The following is a 12,095-nucleotide window of genomic DNA, read 5'->3' on the forward strand; positions in this document are numbered from 1 at the left end:
TTGAAGCTTAATGTTAGCCTGCTTTATCCTCCACAACCAGCTCTGATGCGTGTTTGGGTTCATTGTCCTGTTGTAACTCTCAAGTCGTGTTCAAGTTTCTGATGGTTTATGCTGAAGAATTCTGAGGTCATCCTCCTTCTTCATTATTCCATCCACTTTGTGCAATGAACCAGTTCCACTGGCAGCAAAACAGCCCCAGAGCATGATGATCCTACCACCACCACCAGCTGGTACAGTGTCCCTCTGTACATGGTGGTCATTGTGGCCAAACAACTAAATCTTTGTCTCATCTGACCATACAGCTTTTCTCCAGAAGGCTTTTTCTTTGTGTGGTCGGCTTCAAACTTTAGTTAAGGTTGAAGATGTCAATTTTGGAGCAGGGGGTTATTTCTTGGATAGCAGCCTCTTAGTCCATGGTGATCTGAACTGTAGACAGTGATCCATCAGCTTCCAGTTCATGACAGGGCTGTGCCATGGTGGTTCCCAGGTTGTTCCTGATCATCCGAACCAATTTCCTTTCAGCTGAGGGTGACAGTTTGGGTTTTCTTGAAGCAAAGTGGTTTGGCAAAGTGACTACACTTCACAATAACTTGTATACGATTGTTTGCACTGATCTTGGAATTTGCAGTTGTTTAGAAATGGCTCCAAGAGACATTCCGGAGTTGTGTATATCTGCTATCCTCTTTCTCAGATCTGCACTGAGCTCCTTGGACTTTCCCATTTTACTGTGTGTTGGTCAATCCAATGAGTGCTGTAAACAAACCCTTTTTATGAAGGCACAGAGAAGTCTTCATAAAAATCTGTAGTCAATCACGATCACTAACAGGAAGTTAAGAGACCTTGGCCTTGGCAAGATAAAAGACATTTTGGAAATTTCAGCACCTCTGAATTAATAATCTAAGTGAGTGTATGTAAATTTTGACTCTGTATGTATAATTTTGACCGTGTGTTGATTTCAGAAAACCCAAAGAAAATTAAAACTTGTGCACCAAATTCTAGTGTTTTTTTTTAATTAAAGCTGTATGCTGTACAATCATTCTGCCAAAGAAAAAGAACAGTTCAAAGGAATTACTGAAAGCTCAAATATTGCCATGACATTCATATCCAAGATGACATTCATGTCACTGTATGTAAACTTCTGACCACAACTGTATATATGAGTTACAGCTAATCAATGACTTATTAAATACATCACAACTAATTATATATGCAACCCTTAATGTAAAATACAATGGATAGCAATAGACAAATTGTGAGAGAATACATGAAGAGCTAAAAATGATAGGAAAGAAGCTCTGAGAGATGAACAGAAGTCAGGAAAACAGAAAAAACAGAAAGAGGACAGAGGCTGAGACACTGAATGAGCCAGAAGGTAAAAAGAGAGATATACAGAGGGGAAAAAAAAGAGTAAGATAGGGTGAAAGACACTGGCTGAACACTTGGGGGCGGGAAATAATATGCAAATGAACAACTAGAAGGACAAACAAAAGGATGAACATATGAGAATAAGCGAAAAGACTGGAAGAATAAATGCCAAAAGGTAAGAAACGGCGAGAGAGTCATGAATTGTCCACATTTTTATCTTATCTGCATACATATCATCCCACTTGTGCACCTACACACATCTATACGCTTACACAGCTCACTATCACAAAGCCGAGTTCAGACTCACTGGGATGCTTCATCTGCGAACCAGCATTAGGTGTCGTTTCCACTGGTTTGCACTTTCTCACATCTCCCCTGTGACACAAGTCATTCAGCGTGGATGGCTCTGATGCGTGACATGATGAACCGTCCCCAGGGTGACAATTACCAGAGAATTTCATGTCCCTCTGCAAGCTTTTGAATCCCCCTTACTGCCTCATTTCAGACAGCACATAAGTGCAATTAAATCTCTCTTCACGTAACATGCTGCTATTTTTTTTTCAAGGGCTGGTGCTTGAATGGAGGAAACTGTTAGAATGCAGTTGAAAAGTGGGATGTGTTATTTAATAAATAAATAAATAAATGCAGTGAATAGAAGTTTAAAAAAAATGATGATATGCCCACGAGTCATGAGTGTATTACCTGGCAAGGAGACATCACATCGATGCTTTTATAAATAAAACGCAATATTAACACATGCAAATGAAAAGGGAAGCCCATGAACATTATAAATGTCTGAAGGAAAGTAATTCTTACACACACACGTTACCTGTTTAGAGCGAAGGCATAGTGGAATTTCACATGAGGGTTGGCAATCGGGTCAAATGTTGGAAGCTTTTCTAGAGTCTCGACCAGCTTCACGATGGATTCATAATCCTACAAACGGACAAATAAGACGTTTTATTTTATTGGATTTCCAAGCAAAATATTACTTCATTATGTAGCTGAGCAGTGCAATGTCACTGGATAAGCCATCATGGACAAGCCAAACTTTATACATATTCGGTGCAATTCAGTATCATTCAAGACCATAGGCTCCGCCTCCAAAGTATTTGTAGGTCATTTACAAATTTTTTTATTTCAGTGTAAATCAAAAAGTACCAAACGGATTTGGATGAAATTTGGAGCGAAAGTGAGCCATCAGCCAAGGAACAATCGATTAGATTTTGATGCAAATCAGAATATGTCCAGTATGTACAGTAGATCCAGGATCCAGATATGTATGCGGATCCAGGATTTTTTTTGTCTGTTCCCAACATAACTCAAAAAGTAGTGAACGGATTTGGATGAATTTTGGAGGAAAGGTGAACCATGGGCCAAGGAACAATTGACTAGATTTTGATCCAAATCTAGGTATGTATGTAGATCCAGGATCCAGATATGTTTTGGGATCCAAGTTTGTTTGTTTGGGTTTTTTTTTGTCTGTTCCCAACATAACTCCAAAAGTAATGAACGGATTTGGATGAAATTTGGCGTACAGCTTTAGTATTATCCTAAGTTCAAGTGATTTGATTTTGATGCTCATATGTAGCTTAGCAAAAGTATGCACTCTACCATGTGCCATACTAGTGTAAAAATAAGATTATGCAGTTTATAAATGTGTTTCGATGAGATTCAGCCATGTATTTATGGAAGATTTTGGTTGAGATAGATGTCCTTTACTTGTTAGCTACATCAGCCTTAGTAGTAATTTTTGTGTAAAAATAACTAACTAAATAAATAAATAAAGCAACCATAGCACACCAAACCTGTCTTTGCTAAAATCGACTACATTCTGCATAAGTGAAAAAAAAAAACTGGAACTTTCACCAAACCTTGAAATATCTCACTTGTCCAAAAACAAGCTTCGATTTCTAAATAAAATGTCTCTCATGATTGATCATAAACATGAGCTTTGTTTTGTTAGAATGCTGTTTTTGCAGCAATGAGAGACAGTTATTTCATTCCCAACACACTCTGCATTATTAATGAAACCCTCCCATATGACACTCTTGAGGCACTACACAGCACGAAACCGCTCAAAGCAATATAAATAATGCAGTCAACGTTGATCATATGCTGATCTTCATATTATTTATTGATGAGGCGTGAGGTGACATGCGAGTGGCATATGCTAGATGCTGGTGGTAGTGAAGGAAAAATTATAGATACTTTTATCCATGTTTGGCACAGATTGCTTTATACTGTATTTTCTAAATTGCTTCGATTGGACTGCATTATTTGTCATTAGACTGAGACGTTTCTATTTGGTCTAATTTCAGCGCACTGGACTATGTCTACTGACTACTTGTTTTGGTTATGTCTACTTATTTTCAGCTGAACTGCATCACCTCTTTCAGACTGGACTGTCCAAACTTTTATTAGACTTCAGGAGGCATATCAGGTGAAAATTCAAATTCAGTCCAAACTGCTTGAAATTGCTTTAATTGGATTCAGAAGTGAATGCTGAACAACATAATTTTTACAGAATTAAAATATGTTTATCGGTTCTTGAGATATTACAAATCAAAGATTGAAAAAACGTCTTAATTTTTCGAAAACTGCCGTAATATCCTGTATGAGGATCACATGGTCCAAAATGGGCCTCATTAACCAATGAGATCAAATGTATTTTCTTAATAACTTTTTTATTTTTCAAGATATTTACATGGAAATTGGCAGGCACATACAGTGGGGCAAAAAAGTATTTAGTCAGCCACCAATTGTGCAAGTTCTCCCACTTAAAAAGATGAGAGAGGCCTGTAATTTTCATCATAGGTACACTTCAACTATGAGAGACAGAATGGGGGGAAAGAATCCAGGAAATCACATTGTAGGATTTTTAATGAATTAATTGGTAAATTCCTCGGTAAAATAAGTATTTGGTCACCTACAAACAAGCAAGATTTCTGGCTCTCACAGACCTGTAACTTCTTCTTTAAGAGGCTCCTCTGTCCTCCACTCGTTACCTGTATTAATGGCACCTGTTTGAACTCGTTATCAGTATAAAAGACACCTGTCCACAACCTCAAACAGTCACACTCCAAACTCCACTATGGCCAAGACCAAAGAGCTGTCAAAGGACACCAGAAACACAATTGTAGACCTGCATCAGGCTGGGAAGACTGAATCTGCAATAGGTAAGCAGCTTGGTGTGAAGAAATCAACTGTGGGAGCAATTATTAGAAAATGGAAGACATACAAGACCACTGATAATCTCCCTCGATCTGGGGCTCCACGCAAGATCTCACCCCGTGGGGTCAAAATGATCACAAGAACGGTGAGCAAAAATCCCAGAACCACACGGGGGGACCTAGTGAATGACCTGCAGAGAGCTGGGACCAAAGTAACAAAGGCTACCATCAGTAACACACTACGCCGCCAGGGACTCAAATCTTGCAGTGCCAGACGTGTCCCCCTGCTTAAGCCAGTACATGTCCAGGCCCGTCTGAAGTTTGCTAGAGAGCATTTGGATGATCCAGAAGAGGATTGGGAGAATGTCATATGGTCAGATGAAACCAAAATAGAACTTTTTGGTAAAAACTCAACTTGTCGTGTTTGGAGGAGAAAGAATGCTGAGTTGCATCCAAAGAACACCATACCTACTGTGAAGCATGGGGGTGGAAACATCATGCTTTGAGGCTGTTTTTCTGCAAAGGGACCAGGACGACTGACCTGTGTAAAGGAAAGAATGAATGGGGCCATGTTTCGTGAGATTTTGAGTGAAAACCTCCTTCCATCAGCAAGGGCATTGAAGATGAAACGTGGCTGAGTCTTTCAGCATGACAATGATCCCAAACACACCGCCTGGGCAACGAAGGAGTGGCTTCGTAAGAAGCATTTCAAGGTCCTGGAGTGACCTAGCCGGTCTCCAGATCTCAACCCCATAGAAAATCTTTGGAGGGAGTTGAAAGTCCGTGTTGCCCAGCGACAGCCCCAAAACATCACTGCTCTAGAGGAGATCTGCATGGAGGAATGGGCCAAAATACCAGCAACAGTGTGTGAAAACCTTGTGAAGACTTACAGAAAACATTTGACCTCTGTCATTGCCAACAAAGGGTATATAACAAAGTATTGAGATTAACTTTTGTTATTGACCAAATACTTATTTTCCACCATAATTTGCAAATAAATTCTTTAAAAGTCAGACAATGTGATTTTCTGGATTTTTTTTTCTCATTCTGTCTCTCATAGTTGAGGTGTACCTATGATGAAAATTACAGGCCTCTCTCATCTTTTTAAGTGGGAGAACTTGCACAATTGGTGACTGACTAAATACTTTTTTGCCCCACTGTAGATGGTTGTAAACCGAATACAAACTTTGAAAAATTAGCAAAAACACATTATGCAAATTAGCATTGATTATGCTAATTAGGTTAAAATGTTAAATCGGTACACTCTCTTCTTCAAAGTTTCACCAAATGGCTTTATTTGTGCAATATAAAACTGATCTTAACTCTCATTTATACATCACAAAGAGGGAGAAATCAATGTTAATTATAAAATATGCATAAATAAGCACTGAATGTCATTCACATCTACCTTCTTCTATCAAAATAAAAAAGTAATAAAAGATTATTTCTAATCCCCTCTTTGTGCTCTGTAGGCCTTTGTAGTTCTACTAGTAGGGCCTACTAGTGTTTATATGAAAGACTATAAATGATAATTTCGATTAATATTCACAGCTTTCAAGGCAAACCTTAAAAAAACTGTGTGAGCCACATCCAATAAACAATTCCATTTAATTGAATTGAAACTGATACTTGCGTTTCTGACTTCCGGGTTTTTTTAAATATCATTCCGACCACCAAGATCTCAATATTTTTCATCGAAACAACTACAGTTATTCTAAAATAGTTATTTATTTGCATGAATCAGTTTGATTTGAAAAACTAAGTAGGTAAAGCTATGAAGACTCACTTCAAAGTCTCCCATGAAGCATAATGTCAAAACTAGCTGACGGAAAATGTTGCTGAATACTTCACCAGAGACAGTGAGAGCGAGAGAACATCCCTATAAAAGTTATCTGATTGATATTCACAAGCAATCCAGTCAGAAACTAATCAGAAGAGTGAGAGAGAGAGAGACTGACTGCTTTCCCGTGGCTCAAAAAGCACTGGCAGTTTCCCGACATCCATCCTGCCGTTACTCCCAAAGTACTGAGCAGATCTTATCGAGATAAAGTTCTTTTTAATGATAGCTTTTTAATGATAGTATTTATGTTGTGGGTGGTAGAAAAGGGCAACTGGACTTGCTTGAAGATTCTTGAAAACGTTTCACCTCTCGTCCAAAAGGCTTCCTCAGTTCTGTCTGACTAATAGGGAGTATCAGATATTTATCCTCAGAGGATAAATATCTGATACTCCCTATTAGTCAGACAGAACTGAGGAAGCCTTTTGGACGAGAGGTGAAACGTTTTCAAGAATCTTCAAGCAAGTCCAGTTGCCCTTTTCTACCACCCACAGTTTACTATGACCTGGATGATTGAGAATCTTCACAGACAAGATAGTATTTATGATAGAAAATATTCAAAAGTTAATCAATGACAGATTTGGAAACTTAGATGAGCATCTGCATGCAGAATTTTCACAGCACGGCCAGCGAGCGTCTGATATGCTTAACTTCATAATAGTTTAGAGCAGAGTGTGTCCTGTTTGCATTTAGATACATTGGTCTGCATCTGGTTCCATTAGACCTGACTGTATGTAAGGGTCAAGGCCAGAAAACCATACTGGGTGCCCGTTATCTTCGGGCCCTTAGACGGCACTGCATCACATACAGGCATGCTTCTGTATTGGAAATCACAAAATGGGCTCAGGAATATTTCCAGAGAACATTATCTGTGAACACAATTCACCGTGCCATCCGCCATTGCCAGCTAAAACTCTATAGTTCAAAGAAGAAGCCGTATCTAAACATGATTCAGAAGCGCAGACGTCTTCTCTGGGCCAAGGCTCATTTAAAATGGACTGTGGCAAAGTGGAAAACTGTTCTGTGGTCAGACGAATCAGAATTTGAAGTTCTTTATGGAAATCAAGGACGCCGTGTCATTCGGACTAAAGAGGAGAAGGACGACCCAAGTTGTTATCAGCGCTCAGTTCAGAAGCCTGCATCTCTGATGGTATGGGGTTGAATTAGTGCGTGTGGCATGGGCAGCTTACACATCTGGAAAGACACCATCAATGCTGAAAGGTATATCCAGGTTCTAGAGCAACATGTGCTCCCATCCAGACGACGTCTCTTTCAGGGAAGATCTTGCATTTTCCAACATGACAATGCCAAACCACATACTGCATCAATTACAGCATCATGGCTGCGTAGAAGAAGGGTCCGGGTGCTGAACTGGCCAGCCTGCAGTCCAGATCTTTCACCCATAGAAAACATTTGGCGCATCATAAAACGGAAAATACGACAAAAAAGACCTAAGACAGTTGAGCAACTAGAATCCTACATTAGACAAGAATGGGTTAACATTCCTATCCCTAAACTTGAGCAACTTGTCTCCTCAGTCCCCAGACGTTTACAGACTGTTGTAAAGAGAAAAGGGGATGTCTCACAGTGGTAAACATGGCCTTGTCCCAACTTTTTTGAGATGTGTTGTTGTCATGAAATTTAAAATCACCTAATTTTTCTCTTTAAATGATACATTTTCTCAGTTTAAACATTTGATATGTCATCTATGTTCAATTCTGAATAAAATATGGAATTTTGAAACTTCCACATCATTGCATTCCGTTTTTATTTACAATTTGTACTTTGTCCCAACTTTTTTGGAATCGGGGTTGTACTTATCTCCATTAGATTGGACTGCATTTAATTGTGTCTATAGCTATAAACTGCAATGTATAGTATGTCAGTCCATTTAACTGGACTGTGCCTACTCCATGAGATTGGACTATGACAATTCAAATCGATTACGTCTACCTCTATTATATCATGAATAATGTCACTGTCAATAAAATGGACTGTGCTGATTTCTATTAGACTGGACGTGCCTCTGTTAAATTGGACTATGCCTTCCACTGGCAGGTTCAGGTAGTTCTTATCTCTGTTAAGCTTTGTTCATCTCCATATGACTGGACTAGGTTCTGTTAAACTGCAGTGTTCAGTCTCACACTATGTATTGTGTCTCGCTGTTAGATTTGGCTATGTTGACTCCTGCTAGGTTCATTAAAAATGGACTGTTCCTCTGCTCCACTGGGCTGTCACTCCCATCCATTCGACTGGACCATGTCTATATGCATTAGACTGAAATTTGTGACCCTCTCTTCGATCAGATTGTATTTGCTTGTAGGAGACAGGAAGCCAAATGCAGATAGCGGGAGCCCCTGGAGACTCACTGCTTATTAAACATTTAAAATCAGACATGAGTCGTGTTTCAATTTCGAGAAACTCGACTCCTATTGCTCTCAGTGGATACTTTGAGTTCTGATTTAAAGAGTGGCCTGTATATTGGATTAAAATTACTATTGATTACTATTAAAAATGGTTTGTGCCTTAGCAATGTGGAATATCTCTGATAGAAGTAGCTAAAGGAAGTAAACTGGGCCTCCAGAACAACTTCAATACACTTTGGTATCGATTCTACTGGTGTAAAGAACATCATTCAGCCGAAAGATATTCCCTTGGTGTTTTGATAATGCTTGCTTAGATCGAGCGCTGTCTAAAACAGTAAAACAGCTTGCAACAGTGGCTTGACGTCTAGTGAGTAAACTATTCCGTGAGACCTTGTGCATCGTCGATGGGGTCAGGGTCATCCTGATGGAAGACACCACTCCCATCATGAAAGAAATGCTTCATCAGAGGATAAAGATGATCAGTCAGAAGGACTTGTTTTGATTTGTAGTGACACTTCATTCAAAGCAGACAAATGCAATGACTACGACTTTGGCTGTCTTTATTGATAATGACTTGATTATAATGAGAGAAACACTGACCAACAACAGCAATGGTTTGCACCTCAATTGGTGAAGATCTCACCTGTATGTCTCTGTATGACAACAGCAGGTTGATCACGATGTCGGCTGACAGACACTCAACGTTGTCCAATCGCTGCTGGATCCGCCCCAACTCTGCTGCAAGCTCCACCCCCGTGTACAGCTCACGTGCTTTGCGGATCTCGTTCAGAATGGTTTCCCGGAAGTACTGGCTATAAAAGCACCACAAACACAACAGTTTACTCGAACACTTGCTATCAAGTGTTGAGAATGGATCACCACCCAACAAACTACTGTACCGGTATATCTTGTCAGGGGTGGTGCTGTAGTAGTACCTTTCCACTACCCGACAGGGGTTGGGAAAACAAAAACTCTTGGTTGTAAATTGGATTTGAAATCAAATCAAATCTTGAGTCAACCACTACTGTTCCTGAATCCATACCAACCACTAAGAATCTTCTTGTTGGCCAAGTTTTGCTCACAAGTTACTCAAATAAAGCTGTTCTGACCAAGCTACGCTTTTCCGCCAAGAATTTTTGGCTAAACTCGTGATGAGATTTCTGTTTTTCACATGATTATCTCCTGAAAAACTTCTTAGCACATAAGGAGTCATGACGCATCTCTTCCACACACACCTATCTAACAGAAGCACCCGAAGTGGCTGAATCAGACTGAAGCAGTGGAATTCAAATTCGAAGTCCGTAGGTTTAGATTTTGAGATAAAGCTTGTTCCGCTCTAAAAATGATTTTTCCAAATCCGAAAATTACACCGCAAAAAAAAACAAAAAAACAAACAAAAAAAAAACCCGTTCAGGTCATCAGGGAATATTCATGAACAATGATCTATAATTGAACAATTGTCTTTGAACAATGGTCTATAATTCTTTTTGTCCATGCATGTCATACATGAGGTCATTCAGCAAATTTAGGGTTTATCACAGTCAGTCTTACTTCATCCCCAGGCTCAGAATACAAACAACAGAATGCAAAAAAGTAAGAATACCTAGAATTTTTGGTTCTTACAGTCGTTTTTCACAGTAAAATATTTAAGCAGGATTTTTTTCATTTTATAGCCCTCTGGTACCTACAATCCTCAATGCAACTGCAGTAAAAACATTGACAACTGTGTTCCCCTTCTGCCCAAATGACCCACTGGCAGTTTTGGACCCCACCCTTGTGACCTGACATTTAAGGAAAAAGTGCTCTAGGGTTCATTTCTGGACAGTAAAATTATCACCAAGAAGCCAGATATGAAAGAATTAGCAAGATACATTTGGAGATGTTACTGTATGGAGTACAGTTTCTCAAAGGAAGCTTTGACCTACTGGATGATTATTACTGTTCTAGAAATGCAATTAAAATATTCAAATAATACATACTATAACTAAAAAAGAAAGAAAAAGAAATCAGTTTGAAATTTTTTTGGGGGGCACAGTGAGTTTTCTCAGTCTAACATCCATGACTCAGAGCTTTCTCGGTGTGACAAAGAGGAACTTGTGCATTGAATAAGCACACACACACACCTCAACAGATCCCTCCAACCCTCCAGCATGTCTGTACTTTCCCTGTGATGAGTAACCTAGTGTAATCATTAGCAACCTCTCATCATAACATGCAACCATAAATCAGAAAATCTAATACTGAGATAATAAAAGCAGACCTTGAGAGTCTCAGAATTAGAATGAGTGTGTGTGTGTGTGTGTGTGTGTGTGTGTGTGTGTGTGTGTGTGTGTGTGTGTGTGAAGTTTCACCCACCAGGAGCTGGTCTGTGTGCTGGTGAGAAGCTGGGTCAGGCGATCCACCAGAGGCATGCAGATGGGACCGAGCAGAGCCTCAAAACCAGGCTGCATCAGCTCACTGAGGCCTTTCATGAGGCTGCTCTCACAGCAGTACACCTTATTCTGAGGAGTCACCATGTACGGAATAAACAGGTAGTTCGCCACACAGGACTGGGAGAGAGAGAGAGAGAGACAATGATAGGCACCGGCAGCAACGAAATTCAAACATTTATGGGCACCATGTACACAATGAAAAAGTAGTTAATGGAGTCGCCATGTACTAGGACAAAATGAGCACTCAGAGAGAGAGAGAGAGAGAGAATGTTTTTGCAGGAATCTGCCTGGCTTTCTTTTTTATCTGTCTATCTGGCTGCTTGTCTATGCTACTATCTATCTATCTATCTATCTATCTATCTATCTATCTATCTATCTATCTATCTATCTATCTATCTGCCTGCCTGCCTGCCTGCTTGTCTATCTCTCTATCTAGATAGCTATCTACCTATCTATTTATCTGGCTGCTTATCTATCTATCTATCTATCTATCTATCTATCTATCTATCTATCTATCTATCTATCTATCTATCTATCTATCTATCTGCCTGCTTGTCTATCTATCTACCTGCCCGCTTGTTTGTCTGTCTGTCTGTCTGTCTATTTAACCATCTGCCTGCCTGTCTGTCTATCTGCCTGCTTGTCTGTCTGTCTGTCTGTCTGTCTGTCTGTCTATCTATCTATCTGCCCGCTTGTCTGTCTGTCTGTCTAACCATCTGCCTGCCTGTCTATCTGCCTGCTTATCTATCTATCTATCTATCTATCTATCTATCTATCTATCTATCTATCTATCTATCTATCTGCCCGCTTGTCTGTCTGTCTGTCTGTCTGTCTGTCTGTCTAACCATCTGCCTGCTTGTCTGTCTGTCTGTCTATCTATCTATCTGCCCGCTTGTCTGTCTGTCTGTCTGTCTGTCTATCT

General features: G+C 39.7%; 1 protein-coding gene across 1 annotated transcript in view; it reads right to left on the reverse strand.

The window, feature by feature from the left end:
- map3k5 (mitogen-activated protein kinase kinase kinase 5) overlaps positions 1 to 12,095 on the reverse strand; it is a 160,898-nt gene that overhangs the window by 79,632 nt on the left and 69,171 nt on the right. Inside the window, exons 4-6 of the mRNA XM_060913964.1 lie at positions 11,097 to 11,290; positions 9,385 to 9,553; positions 2,195 to 2,301 (exon numbers count right to left, since the gene is read on the reverse strand). Coding sequence (XP_060769947.1) covers positions 2,195 to 2,301; positions 9,385 to 9,553; positions 11,097 to 11,290 — 470 coding nt within the window. The remainder of the gene's footprint in view (positions 1 to 2,194; positions 2,302 to 9,384; positions 9,554 to 11,096; positions 11,291 to 12,095) is intronic.

The sequence above is a fragment of the Neoarius graeffei genome, chromosome 2, assembly GCF_027579695.1.
Source record: "Neoarius graeffei isolate fNeoGra1 chromosome 2, fNeoGra1.pri, whole genome shotgun sequence".
NCBI lineage: Eukaryota > Metazoa > Chordata > Actinopteri > Siluriformes > Ariidae > Neoarius > Neoarius graeffei.